Genomic DNA, 17535 nt, shown 5'->3' on the forward strand with positions numbered 1-17535 from the left:
GAACAACATACCTGATTCTCTTCATTAAAACCAAGTGACTAGTAATGACAAGAGATAAGGACAGAGAAGAGACTTGGTTCATTACTTTGCTTTTGATTCATGAGAAATGACTGTTCACACATTTCATTTTTTAGCCTTTGTCAGTGCAATGCACTTTGCACTGACTCTTAAGGTTTCATTTTAAACCTCATGAATACTGAAATAAAGGCCTTTTTCTAAATTGACAGTGGTGGAACCAAGATTGGCATAGGGATTGCTAGTATTCTGGCACGGAGCTATTTAAATTCATAATCATAACCATTACATTTGCATTACTGTTTCACACAGCACAAGCTGTGTGTCCAATATGCTTCATTTTTTCCCCAGTACTTCTAAGAAGGAGGCAACATGAAACCGAGTTCATTACATTAGTTATATATGCAACTGCCTGTAGAAATCAGCTACCTAACTTTGTTTATGCGCTTAGGAAAACCAGGGTGCTCTTTTAATATAACAAATTTAACAAAATCCATCTGGACCTCAAGCTGTGCTCATCATTCCTGTACGTGATAAAATAGTTTGTCCGTCTTGTGGAATTTTGCTGACAGCTTACTGAAACCAGTTACTGCCTAATCCATAAATGAGACAGAACTTCTTTCATCCACATGTGTTTTCTCTTAGTATCTGGGTGGTTGAAAGATCATCACTGCAGAAAGTTTAGATGTATTGCTGTGATAATGGAATCCACTAGTAAAGTGAAGCATAAAAATATAATGTAACCATTGTTGTCATGTATCTGTACTGACAGATATAAATAAGGCCACCAGCATGGTATTTTTTTAAAACAAAATCTCAAAGCAGCAACAAAGTCATAACTAAATAGTGAAGTGCCTACCTCAGATTTTGAAGTATTCAATTTCCACAGTTAGTCATACAAGAATGTAGGAAATTTTAGGATAAAAAGAAATCAGAAATCCTATTTAAAACTGTTCTCTCCCTTGAGTTACCACTTATTATTTACCACAGACTTTTCCACTAATTGTCTAAATCATTTTAAGAGTTCTTCTACTTAGCAGTAAAAAATTACAGTTACCATATAAATATAAAACATATTCATATAAAACATATTCATATAAAACATATTAATATAAAACATATTCTTTGCAGTGAAATTCCATTTACCATAAATCAACTTTCTTCTTTCTTTTTACATTTTAATTTGAAATTTAGCTGTTGTGCTTAGAATTACATAGGCCAATGATACTCTTTCACATCCAGAATGTTGCATGCTTCTGTGCATTCTTTTCACAATTCTGAGCTTGGTTTGGGACAGATTACACGGGATTAACACAAAAGTGTTGTCACACTGACCAAATGTAGATACATTTGTTAGGACCTGAGAATAATATAATTTAAAAATATCTACAATTATAAAGACATGCTTTCAAAGAATTTAATCGTAACATGAAATGTGAAATTTAGGGTTATAAAAACTAAGAAGTCTATAAAATATATAGTGTATTTGTTTTGGTTCTGCCTGTATGTGCATACACATATGAACAGGTATACACTAAGCATATTTAAATTTACATAATGGTTAAAAAATATTTTTTGTCATGTACCCATAATATAATTTTCACAAAATATTTTAAAATTTAGTCAAAATAGCTTTGAAAAACTAAGCTATTACTGAGTAATAAATGTGCCATTGTCTACTGTCTTCATTATCTCACTTCTGCCCTACTAATGAAGTGATATTACTTGCTCCTCTGGAAAATCCTAAAGAGTTATTGCTAGGTAATAAAGGACCACAGACCAAATTAATGGAAAATAATTTCCATTATGTGTATTTCCTGAATAATTTTCCCCAAATATATACACTGTATACTTTTTACACTATGAAATGTAAGAAAACAGAAATTTTTAAGAATTTTTAAAGGCGCATTTAGAACTGCAACAGGCTAATAGAGAAAGGGAGTCATTGTTACATTATAAACTTGTAATAAATTGTCTTTAATACGAAATAGCTAGTTTTATCAACACTACTTTAGAAAAAAAATGCACAATTACTCTATTATTGATAGAAGTTAGATTATCCATTACTGAGTTAATAATTATGTATAACAACAAAGGAAAAAAAATGTGACTATTACACACCTTAGGTTTTACTACTTCTCATTACTCTTCATTCAATGAAAGAGGAAGTTCCAAGAATCTGTATAACAATACTTTTTTTCTCAAACATATCTAAAAGTCTCAAGTGTCAAATGAAGTCATATGAGTCCACAAGGACCTTCTGGAACTTCTGCTCTTAAATCAATCAGTCATAGAAGCATAGAATGGTTTGGCTTGGAAGAGACCTTTAAAGGTCATCTAGTTACCCCTGTAATTAATGCTGAGATATGGTTGCCATGAAAGCAATCATATTTTAGAATGTGAGCCATGTAAGCTGCCTGTCCACAGCAAAAGGCAGGCAAGATGAATCCCATCAAAGGAGTTGTCTTCTATTAATTTCATATTTTGGAAATAATGGAATCTAAATGGAATCCTCTATTTGTTCGTTACCAGCTTAAGACTAAAATGGCTGTTTGGAAAATCATTTTGATTTTCCAAAATATGTGCTTTTATGGAAAAAAAAAAAAGAGTTAAATTATATGATTGCTATGAAGGGAAGGCTTACTAAGTCTTCTACGTACAGTTTAAATCAAAAGCCACTTGTATATGCACATGTATTTGAGGAGACCATATTTTTCAAATACATTAATTTCTTCTTAGAAGTGGACATGTAATTGTAATTTCCTATTATCACTTCAAAACAATGGCAAATGGAAGAGAAAATTTATATTAAAAAAAAAAATCCATATTTATCTATATATTTATTATTTCTGTTTGTTTCTAAGTTCTGGAGTTCCTTGTTTTGCTAACTGCTCAGAATACTAGAAGCATTTACAACAGAAAATAAAAACCTTTCATTCAGACACTTTTCAGAACTAGGGACCTTTTTTATCTTTACAACCTTTATGGAAAATGTATGGGTAGAGAAAATTTTACTCTCTGAGACAGTACAGAAATTTCTGGTGAGAAAAATTCAGTTTATGTATATGTGAAGGGAAACAGACAAAATCTTGTTTTCAGTTTATAGGTAGGAAATAAGAAAGACAGTATTAATCTTGGTATAACAATTTTTTAGATTGAAAAATTTTGTAGCAGAAATATGATTATAAATAACTATCAACAATATGTATAAATATAAAGGAATGAGGTGATATTAGACTCCCAGCATTAAAGTAGGAAGTCTAAAGCACACTGATGGAAGTAGAAATCCCGTTAAACCATCCTGGGATGTCACTTTATGAAAGTATGAAAACTGAGATTCTGGACACAGAAAGATTGACTTTCTTCATAATGAAGTATGTTCATAGCAAAGGAGAAGAGGAGAAATAGGCACTGAAGAACCATGAGATCTTGGGAAATTATAATGAAAGGAAAGCTTTATAAAATTCCATCCCCCCTTTGCCAATCATTCCTGAGCAGACAAAGGACTAGTGTGTAATCGCTGTCTTCCAAATCATAAACAACTGCTTTGCTCCAAGCTTTTTAGACAAACAGAATTCCTTGCAATAGTGGTGATATGCAAAGGAACACGGTAACTATTTTTATTAAAAATACACCATGGCTAAGTTGGAAAAGCAGGAAATGTTTCAGTTTTACTAAATTCTAAACAAAACCCAATAACCAAAGGTATTTGCATACAGCTGGCTAAGCCCTTAATTCCACTGATTAAAGCAGTGAACACTTCTAGACCCACAATCAAAATATCTTCCTTATGATAGAAAACAACATCTGATTTCTGAATGAAGATGTTATTTCCTCTTGTGCAGTATTAAATGTCTTACAGAAAGCAGAAAATCAACTTCAGAAAATGTTCAGAGTGCTCAGAGTCTTCCCGGATGCTGCCATAATTCCTTAGATTACATGTTAATAGCAAACTTCACAGAAAAAGCATTCAAAGAGATTAATTTTCCGAAGCAAAGGAAAAAAAAAAAAAAAAAAGCATCTCACATTGTAGTGTCCCAGGCAAATGCAAGTGTTTCTTAATTTTTGTATCAAATGAGGTAATCAGAAATGCTACCAAAACCATTTTGCTATAAATTTATTTTTATAACATTCTTAGTTTCAAGGCAAAGATTCCTATTGGGCTGAAGTGCAAAAGGTTTACTCAACTGAAGAAAAAAATGAAGAGTTTATTCAACTGTTTATTATAAAAAGGAAAGTGTATTTTAGATGTTAAGGACTCAAGAACCAAAATTTAATTATTGTAGTCTGATGTTTTACTCATGGATTTATCACATGCTAGATATGCATGTTAATGAAGTATGCAAAATCTTCTAAACAAGTAAATATTAAATCAAACAAGTACAAACAAGTATTAATACCTACAGAGCAATATATAAAGTTCTGAATTAAAAATTCACTTTATATAGCCCTATGTGTGAATAGCTTTTTGTTCCTTCCTTCCTCAATAAAGTGTACTTTGATAATACTCTTTCCATTTGAATAGAAACTTGTACTCAGATGATTCTTTTGTCATAGCCAATAGGCAACTACTTTCTGAAAATATTTGTTCAGCTTCAGTCTGAGAGTAATGTAATTCAACGGTTTTCTGTTGAATTTCTTGCTTCACTAACTAAATCTTAAATTGGGTTCTTAAAAGAAACAAAAAACTTCTTCAAAATAAAAAAATATTTTATTGATGAGAATATCAATACATGAATAGAATTAGGCACTCAAAAATAGAATGCATGGGAACAAAATGATTTTAAAATAAATGACACTATTGTGTCTTTCCTCATGTATTTTGCCTCCCCATGTGAGGAAAACATGAAAATAATCATTATTCTAACCTGAAGATGTGCTTAACATCTCTTATCCTGCAAAGGACTGTAGAAACAAATATGAAGAATGCCTTGAAATTAACTAAAAATTGAACTAAATTTAATTGGGAAGGTTTTCTACACTCACTGGAGCTTTACTCTCAAGAAATGCAAGCTTAATACCAAATAGACATTTAAATAAATGTTGTTTTCATACACCTATTGCAAAAATAACTCGTACAAAAATAAGAATTAAAAAATATAGTCTTTTAAGCCTTTTTTTAGGTGAAGGTTTGTTTGTTTGTTTGTTTTGTTTTGTTTTTCCCCACAAGAACATCTCTGTTTTGAACAGACAAATTAAAAGCTTTTACGCATAAGAAAATTAACTTCTTAACCTACCTTGACTGCATATCTTGGTGTGTTTTGGACTGGCTGCTTTCAGCTGAAGGTGAAGGGACTTGCTGTTGTAGCTCCACCAAAGACTGATAGTACTGTTGCTGATGATGTTGCTGCTGTTTGTACCGAGACAAACTGAAAAACAGCCCTAAAATGGCTTTCAAATTTCCATTCCTTATTTCTATATATATAAAAATAAAAAAAAAAAAAGAGAAATGAGTGAAAACTGTGGTTTTACACTTTCAGCTTTGTAACAGTTTTATACTCAAACATTTATGTACATAAACCTATACGTGCTTATGCCTTTCTGCATTTATCTCTACAATTGGGGACATGTTAACTGTCACTTATATGTTATTGTTTGTTATCTTTAATTATTTATGTGTCATTGCTGCAAGAAACACATATCTCCATAATGTCCTCATGATGAGTCAAATGTGCATGGTCATAAAGAAGGTTAAACCTAACCTTATATAATATATATAATCTCAAATGAATACACAGACTCAACAAAGTACAAGGATTCTTGGGAAGCAGAGAACCTTCTTTTACGCCTAGTAAAATCTGAATTCTTTCTGGCTTTTGGAACACTCCCCTTCTAACTAGTTGCTTTCAATTCCTCCTCTGGATTCTTGGTAAAATTCTGTGCACAGTGGAAGTAAATAATGACTGCTAAAAAAAATGGAAAGAGATGGTAATAACCTCATTCATAAGTGTATATGCATTCCCAAGAATTAGTAAGGAATATAAGAAATGCAGATTAATGGAAAACAACAATAAAAAGAGGTGACCATAAGGTGTGTAATTACATCTCTGAACTTTCAAATTACAGGATTTTCTAGGTTTCTATGTCAGACTGCCAGTACTGATTAATAAAGACTTCAAAACTATGGCTTTCACTTGAGGCTAAAATATCTTCCCATATGAAAGTCTGTTGACTCAAAGTAGCATCCTCATGTATCCCATTCCTTTCTCTTTGTCTTTGCCCAGCCTGAGATACAGGTTTTAAAAAAGGCTAATGTTATTCTTTGTTCATAACAGATCTGTGTGTCAGAAAAAGACGACTCAGGGGGCTTTAATTAAATTATCTGAAGCACTTAGGTCAGTTCATATCTTCATTATTAATTTTCTTTGGCACTGGGGTTCTTGTGAAAGGTTTTCATTAGGTCAGTAGACTTGTAACCTAGCATTACAATCTTTCTGTCTTTCCTGCAAATCTAAATATTGTGTTGTATGTGCTACATAGCCTTTCTGAGGTAATGTTTAAAACACAGTTTATAAACAAGCACTGTCATATTAATGTAATTTAAACCATATTGATTTATTTTTAATAAAATTATGTGAAATGTTAATGCATATATGAACAGATCATCAAACATTGGAGCCCTTAGATGCTCAATCTGTTCTCAAAAGCAAACACAATCCTGGACATCACCATGCACTTTACAAAATGAAAATTTGTTCTGAGTACCCATACTTCCTCTTCTTCCCTGTGAAGATGAAAACTCGAATATGTACTAAACTCTTGTGTGGAAGAGGAGAGGAGTATTTTCTTTAGTAGCAACTGGTTTATTATTTATCATTTGGGTTCTCCAGTACAGATTTTGCAGTCAAGACTGGAAAACAACTTTGGTTCTAGACTTCCTTGCTCAAGTGTCAAAATGAGGTGGGAAACTCGTTGTGAAATCTTTAATCTTTGTTGAGATCATTGTTTACTGTTCCAGAAACTGTCTGAAGCATGCATTAATAAATGACCCAATTTATGTGACAAGACACATTCACCAAAACCTATTATGGGAAACAGCCTTACCTGTTTCTAAACTTAATTTTAAACATAAATGTGCTGACAAAACATTATGAAGGTAACCTGATCATTTAATGATAAAAAATCACGCCAGCTTTTCTCAATTCCTTCCCCTCAAGCAAATTGTTCAGGATTGTACATGCTAGAAATGGTATATTTAAAGGAGTCACACTTCTGTGTCAGTTTGCACTAACATCAGTACAAAGACATTAGATTTATACCAGTCACGACCAACTGCAAAACAGCAAAACTTGTTTTAATCTTATGTCAGAACTCAAAGTCTGCCTTATTAAAATTCTGTTTTAAGGATTAATAAAAATGTTTTTAAAATAGACCTTGCATTTAAAACTATATATCGTTATTGCTTTTGGTAGTATTTGCACTTAATGCCAAACAGTTGAAGCTTCTATCTTTAAAAAAATTATTTTCCAAAGCTAAAAAAAGGAGATGAATGAAGGCATGTATTACAGAACGCAATCCAATTTTAATTTTATGAAGTAGAAAGTGGGTGTTGTATTGTGTCATGGTATCAAACAATGAAGAGTATTCTCACGTAATAAATTGCTGCTCTTCATACATTTGATTCTTATTTTGTGTACAAGTAAAAATAGTCTTTGCTGAAAAATTGAATTCTAAACAGCTTTGAGATGAATAGCAACATGTAACTTATTCAGTATTCTCACCCATCGTCATATCTATAGTATAGATTTCCAGAGGTTCCTTTGAATTAGTTAAGGATCTTTCCATAATTTGAGAAGTACAGAAAATGAGACAGTACATATGTTATGGTTATGGTTATGATCCACTTCTGTTAAGATACTAGAAAGGTACTAGATTTTGAAGGATCACAATGGTGAGTTAATTTTAAAATCAAACAGTAGCTATATCATTCAAGATTTTTCTTCTGTGATCTGTGATCTTTCAGAGATTTACCATCTCTGAAAAAAAAAAAAAGAAAAAAAAAAAGTATTTTGCCTTCTATCTTTTAGTTGTACCAAAGGGATTTCGAAGATGCATAGAACCTTGCAGATCTACTTAATCCTTTACAGGCCAAAATCCATTGTATTAATCTATAAGGTAAAGTATCCACCTGGCTTAATTTTACATTAATATGGCAAATATTACATATTAATTAAAACTATTGGTATTTCAATGGTTTTGATTTTATATATTTATAAGTGTGTCAGGCAAGGACTAATAAAAGTCCTTAAAAGGGTTATAATATAAGCAGCAAGACCATTTGCTCATTCACTTAATGCATTATATCAAAGTAATGCGATAAATTTCATAGGCATCCTTATAACATTACTACTGGTAATAAATGCTCTTAAAAAAATAGTCTTCCATGAGTTTACACATCTGAGCAAAATTTTTACATCAATGTTTGTGGTTTTGAAACCCATACACAAACCCATACATGATAAATGTATGCATGGAAAAAACTACCTACCTAATGTTGTGGAGGTAACATGAAAAGATTAATATATTTGAAAATAAAGATATTATTTTAAAATGTGCCTTAGGTTTCATAAACATACTGAATTTCTTGGTTCAAGGGAAAATTAAAGGGAAATCTAAATTTTTCTCTCACTCTCTCACTGCAATATAGTAATCTACATTTGAATTCCACTCAAGACAGCTGCAGTTTGGAATGGAAGTACAAATAATTTATATTGTGAAAATAAATTTTCAGGAAAAAAGAATCCAATTATTTGTTCTGATGATCTGCTTCTCTTACCTTCCGCAGAAAGACCTTGGACATTTACGCCTCTGGCTGCCAGAAAGCTAAGGCAGACATCAACATTCTCAATCTGCAATATGAACAGAAATAACAAGCTGCATAAGACTATTTGACAAAATGTACTAAAGTGAAAATGGAGAAAAAAAGAAAAAAGAAACAGCTCAGGAATGAATACTTTACATTCATTGCATACTACAGCTCTTTACCAAAGTTTAGCAAGAACGATTACTCCTAATTGGGGAACAGACATAAAGCTTTCATTGTCCACTTTGGTGCTTAAAAACAATTCATAAATGCCCAATCCAGAATGGCATGCTGGCAAATCAGCAACCCACCTACTTAACATAAAACTGGATTTGATACACTACAAACAAACAGTAGTGAAAGCATCCATAAGGGATTAGGCACTGAATATATGTCTGGAGATATGGGTGACTGAGTGAGTTGAAAAAATTAAAGTAAAAACATCCAACAAACGTTTTAGCAAAAGTATTTCCTTGGAATGATGTAGAATTTTGTGAAAATGATGTCACAGTGGTCACTGATTCTTTATTTTTGTCCTTCAAATCTGATGCTAAAAAATTTTAATTTTATTAAAGTTTATGATACCCTGAAAGGAATTCACTTAGTAAAGGACATGTTGCACTACTACTGGTGGTTTAGAAGAATTTTACAGTTGCTACAGACAGCTGTAGGGAAGAGAAGAAAAAGCTGTAGACTAAATATAGAGCAATAAAAGGACCACAATTCTGCCTGTACAATGACTAGTCACAGCATTAAATTAACTCTTTTCATGTTTCTAATTTTCAGTTTAGGGAACCAGAATGTTCAAAAAAATTCATTTGAGTCAATTTCTATTCCTGCTTTCCCCCTCCCTCCCACATTCTATGAAGCAAATACTAGGTAAAAATGTAACATCTCTCAGTTAACAACTTTGTATGTCAAAAAATGTTCTTACCAACACAAAATAATGGTGTGTAAAGAGATGTCCTATGTCAAGTGGCTTCAACAGACATGATTTTAAATTACATTTTTTTAGACTGACAGATTTTTTAAGGCAATTTGACTACACGCACACATACAAAAATTAAACAATATAATTTAAATGCCTATTGTCATTAAAAAATATTAAAAGAAATAAAGAAAATTCAGCACTAAAACCATAAACCTGGAGTAGATCAAGTCCAAGGACTTAATTTTATTTGAATGTTTACACATTTTACAAAACGTCATATGAGCAGCTTTCGACCCTTATAACATGAGGGGTAATTTCATTCCTGGAATGAAAACTTCTTTATCGTTGACAGTATCTTATCTAGCCTGAGAGGAGGGCCTAACTATTATTGTCTTTCTATGATTGCAGTTCTGCCTTTATTCTTAGCAAATATTAGTAGCTAAAAGGAAGAAACTTTCTTTTTACTACTGACCCTATAAGTATATATTATGAGTTTACACAGACTTTCTTGACCCACAGCTAGTTTTTATAGACATATAAGCATCTACAAAACTTTTAGATATGAGCTTGTTAAACACAATAAACTCCAAAGCAGTAGTAACAACATCTTTTAAAAAGTCTTCTCCTACACTTATTTAACTGTTTTTAAGAACCTGTTACTATATATAGGGAACAATAAACAATCTCCTAAATCAATTAAAAAGTAAATAAATACAACTCTGCAGCTAACTCTTATTAAATTTACTGTTAAGTTGGGGTTCACAATTAAGCTTTCATAAATCAGTTTGTCTGGTGTCACCAATTTGTATATCTGTGAAAGTGGTATAACCATTCCTCTAAATCAATGAGATTACTCCAGCTCAGCTCTGGCCAAGCATTGTACTTGCAGATACTCAGGCATTAATTGTAATTTTCTTAAATGTTTATGTAGCTTCACATCACAATAAATAAATAAATAAATAGATAGATAAATAAATAAACAGACAAAGTAGGTCATTTCATAAGAGATAGTGATGTGGCACAGCCAAATGAGTTGAAAGTTGGCTGCAGCTAAAATGGGATGATCCGCTTCTTCCTCACCTCCTCCTCCCAGGCGTGGGGCCCTGCTGCTGCCACCTTGTCTGGGCTTCAACACTTCTCTGAGCACACTGGGAGCTGGCTCAGTGCAGAAAACTCACCCAGCAAAACAGGCAATTGTATTTTAGTCACTCTGGTTTCCTATGCAGTCAGATGAGCACAGGAGTCAGTGGAGGACAGGGTGTGTCCAAACTTGAGAAAGGCATGATTTGGGAGAGGATGTGGAAGATGGGGAGGAGGCACAGGGAGATTGAGCCACTCCTGATGGCAACAGCAAAGAATAGGGCTGGCTCTGTCCTGACCTTCAACTACACACCTGGTCAGCCATGACAATAAAGAACACAATGAGAATATCTCTACTTGACCTTTAAACAACGTCAACTACAGAAGAAAGCAATTCAAATGCAAATTTTCCTGTCCCGAAGAATTTAACAGAAATTAAGTTTTGTTTGGATATAAGCTGTATAACTGAGAGCTTCTGTGAACTTTCAAATCAACCTTAATGTAGAACTTCAAACTATTACTACTACTTTGAAACTACTTCAAAGATGGGAAATTTTGTTCTGACACGAAGTACTAGAAGCTAAATGGGAAAAAAACAAAACAAAACAAAACAAAACAAAACAAAACAAAACAAACTGAAGTAATTAATGCTTACCTCCAAATAACCAAATCAATACTTCCTAGCAGATCTCCTAGAATAACCAAGACATTTTTCATAATGGGCATGTGTTCTCTGCAGTAATTCAGGAGGCCATAACTCTAAACAACGTGTAATTTGCTAGGGCCCACTTAAACATTTAAGTGCTATGAAAACATCTCAATATCTACCTGCAATACTAAATATTTAGAAAATAATAAGCCTAAATCTTAACATACATTCCAGATGAAAAATAATTAAAATTAATTATCTTATAGAAATGGCGCCTGGTTATTTTACATGTTTATATCTACTTGTACATGTCTTTGAAATCACATCTCTTAAACTCACAGACAAATCAAGTCATTACTATTAACACCAATGACTTAATATACTGCAGAACTACAAAGAACATCCTGTTTTGCTTCATGGTTCACCAAGAGAACTGTAACACAAACCTTAAGTCCAAAGTCATTCCTGTTGGTGGTGCTGCATGAATTAATAGAGGCCAACTTTCAGACAATAGACTGTGGCTGCAGTGTTAGGTTTATAATAAAGTCTTGTTCTGGCTTGTGAATTGAGCAAGTTTGGTGTGGCAACTCACAGCCACATAATACACAGAAAATGTCAGAACATAACTCTTACAGTCATTTTTCTGATAATAACTGCAGTTACTGTAAAACTCTCAGGAACTGTTAGAAGATTCAATAAGACATCCATTAATACATTTGTGGGTTATTTTCACTTTCTTTCCTTTCCAGTCTAGAAGTTAGCCTTAAAGTTGTCCCATTTTGAAGCTTTCAGTGTGTCTATAAACATTGCTTTAATTACCTACTTCTTGCCTTGGCAAACCACAGTTATTCTTTGAACTCAAACCCTAGCAGCCCCAAACACTTTTTATTCAAACTTACCAACAGATGAGAGTAATTTTTCAATTACAAAAGCTCTAAGAGATTTCAAGCAGTTTCTACTCCTCAATACTGTTTCAATCAAGAGTGGTATGAATCCCTGAAGCCCATGTTTATTTAAGTAGTTAGTGGTGGCATTATTATACACTGGGGTAAACTCTTCCAAGTGCTAACACTGCATATATAGAAATCTACCTGCTTAAACATCAAGGACTAAGGATTTTGCTTTGTAATACTTCATATAGATGCCAGACAATTTTAATGAAATATGCCCACAATTTAGTAATGAATTTTACTTTCAAACAGCACAAGTTCACAACAGAGGTGATGTTTCCCATTAACATGAACAGTATCGTAAGAAATACAAAGTGTTGTAGCAGATGTAGTTTGCTTCAGTACATAAATCAGGATACACAGATTCCAAATCTTACATATCAAGACACAGAAAGTGAATCAAATTTGCTTGTATTGATAAGAACATTGCTTGTATTGCTTAATTGCTATGAACATACTGCTGCTGAACTCACATCACTGTTACTCAGAAATACTATGTTTCAAACCACTTAGGTTCTACTAAAGGTTCAAAAGACTGAAGGAAATGTAGTGTGTTGAGTAACAGATTTGCCACATTAAAAATATTAAAACCTAAAAATGGAAAAAATAAATAAATAATGATATAATACAGATTCATTGCCATGTAGGTATTTGTCCACCTAGCTATTCAAATAACAATGTTGAAAGCCAATCAATATTACACGAGACTGCCTGTCAGAGGTAAACAAAAACTATCATCTCTAATAATATAACCATTTCCTTATCAAAAATGAAGAATAATTTGTCCTATTCTGAAATGTAGTTCCAGCTTCATGGGTGCAAATAAACTCAGCTAAGAGGATGATAATTTAGGAATTTAGATTTGTAGGCATCATCAGATAACATCATTTGATGCTTATTAAATTATGCCTACTGAATTATGCTTTTAAAGTATTAAGCTGCTTGTGTAAATCAAATCCTTTTAACGTTCGTACACATAACCTTGTGAAAAATGCATCTGAAATACTTACACCATAAATAGTAGTGAGTCCCAAGATATTTCTACACCCACATTTTAGGGGATTATATTTAAAACAATTATGTACAAATAAGCAGCAATATCACAACTGCAACACTATTATTACATTATATGGCATACAAAGAAGATACATTGCAAAACTACCGTAACATATTACATCCTGCAGTTTTGGGTAATCTGCTTTTGACTGGTAGCTTTTTGAATTTTTACTGACTGAAATAAATCACTAAACCAGACTGTGGGACTTGCATGTAGATAAACAGTAGTACTTAATACCCAGCAGTCTGCAGACTTACAGGAAGAGCTCATTTGTGGGATCGTACTCACCAGTGACTCAACATATAGAATATGTCTATTTTTTTTAATAATTATTCTGCTGTTACCAAGACTAGCTTTCATCTCTTTTGTCTGGCAGACAACACTTTCTTCACTTCCAAGCATCAATTTAATTGTGGGCTACTCAGAAGACAAGTAATGATGACTAATACAGTATGTTCTTCTGTATTTGTAAGAAGCTCTGAAAAATATCTTGGCTTGACTAATTTTTTTTTTGTTAACTTTATGACAGCATAGTTTATGAGAACATATATGTGAGTTGAGATTTGTCTAGTTCTGGCAGGATTAGTCCTGAAGAACAGAACACGCTCTACCCATATATGCTTCTAAATTTCTCTTGATTATTTTGGAATCAAATGTAAAACTGTAATTTCTGTCAGCACATCATTCTGCACTATCTTCCATAGCTCTGTATGTGTTTTGACATTCTGAACCACAACACAAAGCCCCAAATAAAACCTGGTAAAAGATTTGCTTTGTAAAAATTTCACCAATGTTTGTGATGGCTGTTTATTTATTTATTTATTTATTTAACTAATATTGAATAGACGTCTTTTGGGATTAGAACTATGCTACGAGATATTCTTCAAATCCACATTACCAGCAAGATTTATTCTTAAGTATTTTCCCCAGAGTATTAACCTGATTTGAGGGCTGTATTTCACTCTTTTGCTTTTGTATGGATGTTCATCACTAAGATGAGCAGGAGGTTAATGGATTTAAATGAATTAAAAAGCAGAAAATTATGTATTCTCATTCAAGTTCTGTAGTGGTAGTAGAATCAAAACCAAATAAAAACACAAATCAGGAATTAAAGATAGCATCCTGGACTCTAAATATTCACAATACATAGCCTGTATAAAATGAATAAAATGAAAAATGGAAGAGCAGATCCTATCTGTATTTCTGACTTTCACATGGACACAAGGACAGAGAAATACTACCTTTAGAGTTCTGGCTACTGGTTTAGTTTTAGCTCTGGTCTTAATTGTGGATTCTAAAAAGAACAAAGATTTAGGCAAGCAACCGAGACATGTTCATGTGTGGATAAAAGCATTTCTTGTGCACATTTTGGAGCCAGAAAGAGTATGAAACTGCCCATGTAGACTTAGTTATATGGAATGACTTGGAAGAAATGGAAACATATTTCAAGGTACGTGGCCTAAACTCTCACCCTCACTTGCACATTGGGGAGCAGTATGAGACTAGGTCACGTACATTCTCACATATACTTATTAGAAGCAAAAAGTAAAAATAAACAAACAACAACAGCAACAACAAAAAGCAAAACAAACAAACAAAGAAAAAAACTCCACTACCTGGAATATCTACTTTTGGCCAAATTTATGATTTTGAATAGCCTGCTACACCTAAAGCTGTTGTCAGAGATGGAGAAAGACAAGTTTATTTCAGTTTTTGTTCATTGTTGATTCACACAGTGCAACTTGGGCCCAAACACACATTCCTGCTAGCCAGTTTACTCCAAGGAGTTTCTGCTGAAGCCAACACATCATCCTAGATTAAAACTGGTATGCCAAAATGGATTACCCAGTCCAATATCTTTATCCATCTGCCTATCCATTCTTTAAATGCCACATTTCCAATAGTGTTTGGAAGTCTGGGTGATTCTTAAATGATCACAGAAATAATATTTGGCATTGAGAATTCTCTTTTGTTCTTCACTTGAAAACAGATGTTTAGCACACTTCAAGGTCTTCTCACCTCTTCAGAAAGAGAAAATTAAAAAAAAAAATCCTTCTGTGCCATGCATTCATTATGTTCAATTTGACACTGTTGATGATTTACCTGTATTCTGAGAAAAGTTGTCATTAAATCGTATTTGAAAAATTTGTATAGGATTTTCACTACACAGTTATGTTATCCACAATATGTGAATAGGTGATTTCTATGTGGTCCAAAGGGGAGGGTCTTGTTACAGAAACATTATTATTCTTGTTATTGTTGCTATAATAATAATAATAATGATAATGATAATGATAATGATAATGATAATGATAATAATAATAATAATAATAATAATAATTATATTTATAATAATATTTATAAATATAAATATTATTATATATATATATAATATATATATTATTTATATATATATATATATAAATAATAATAATAATAATAATAATTATTATTATTATTATTATTATTATTATTATTATTATCATTATTATTATTATTCAGATGTATCTCTATAAGAACTAGAACTAAAAAATAGGGTCTAAGACTTTCAAAGGGTCCAATGGGAAGTAAACTCCTATGGTCTCATTTTACAAGTATTATAGTCATACTATAGCATAAGCTATAGTATAAGCATACATAAGCAAACTGGTTTCTTTTGATATTGCACAAGTTAAACTAGTTTAGCACATCTGAATACAAGCCATCTGCTTTCTTGTCTCTTTTACATTTAAAGTTGGGCATGCTTATCAACATAGTTATGTGTTAATATGTTCATAATAAAAGCTCTTGATTCTTGAGCAGGACTATCTGAAAGTCTTACATTTTTATCAAGATTCCCTGTAAAGAAGCTGCATGCACTATTATCTGTAAAGAAAAAGACGGTTTTTACTACTACTACTACTCAGTATGGGACAGTCTGAAGAGCAGAGAATACACCCAAACACTTCCAAATGGAAATGGGATGGAAATAAATGTGGCCTGCAGTAACAGGAAACTTACCTACTGACCCTACTTAGGAACCTCTTTAGTTTCATATTTGTAGTCTCTGTGCAAGATGCTGGTATGGCAGGCTGAATGTGGCACTGTCACCTTGACCTATGACTACTCAGACTTGATTAAATTTGCCATGAATTCTTGGTTCACATTTGGGGTGAAGCCAAATGAAATGAGGGAAACTTGAAGAAAGGGAAAAATGTGAGATAAGCAAACTCACCAGCAAAATCTGCAGAAACGCAAAGAAGAGACTAAAAAATTATATTATTTCTTTTTCTGATTGTTTATTTCCCACGAGCATTTAGCATGATAGCTTATTGTGATTTATTTTTTTTTTTTGTAACTGTACTGGAAGGCAATGTCAAGTTTCACCGGGTGGCGTAAATTTGAAAACCCACCCTAGTAAAACAGGTGTTAGCAGTCCTGTTGGGAGATATTAAGTGTGTTCTGCTGACTTGCTGTTGTACGTGGCCGGTTACCTCACCCAGATGCAACGGACATTCCATTTTTCTGTGGAAATTATAATACATTTCAGGGTGTTAAGCAAAATCCACTGACACGCACACAGATTTAGCTTAAATTTTCTAACAAACTCCTAATTACTTGCAGTACAAAAATCTAAGTATCATTTAATGAAAATAAGTATCAGTGAACTATGTAACAGCAGTCCAAAAACTGTTCCAAACTCAGCATTGACCTTATATGCAAATTAAAAAAAGATTTACTGGAGGCATTTGAGGGAAATTTTACCTTGGAGGATAATAACTATTGGTATGTAGAAGGCCTCCCAGGCAAAAAAAATTTTAGGAAATGATGCTGGAGTTATTTAATTATTAGGGTTTTTTTGCTTGTTTGTTTTGTTTTGTTTTGTTTTTCAGAAAAGGATTATAGTGTTATTTAAAACTGAAATACCTTCCACTTCCTTTTTCCAACAAGTATGAAGAAACACGCACACCAAATTCTTCCAGCATGCACTCCAAACATGAAATATGAACAGTAAATTCAGAAATGTAAAGCAAGTTAACTTCCCAAATACTTGGAAAATTCAACATACAT

General features: G+C 32.6%; 1 protein-coding gene across 2 annotated transcripts in view; it reads right to left on the reverse strand.

Annotated features, from left to right (window-relative positions):
• NAV3 (neuron navigator 3) overlaps window positions 1-17535 on the reverse strand; it is a gene marked incomplete at both ends in the record, with an annotated part of 270085 nt that overhangs the window by 152775 nt on the left and 99775 nt on the right. For both annotated transcript variants that reach the window (XM_084295258.1, XM_084295257.1), the window contains 2 exons: window positions 5253-5430; window positions 8792-8864. In XM_084295258.1, the coding sequence (XP_084151384.1) occupies window positions 5253-5430; window positions 8792-8864 (251 nt within the window). The remainder of the gene's footprint in view (window positions 1-5252; window positions 5431-8791; window positions 8865-17535) is intronic.

Source organism: Netta rufina (assembly GCF_964035555.1).
Source record: "Netta rufina genome assembly, chromosome: 1".
NCBI classification, from domain to species: Eukaryota; Metazoa; Chordata; class Aves; order Anseriformes; family Anatidae; genus Netta; species Netta rufina.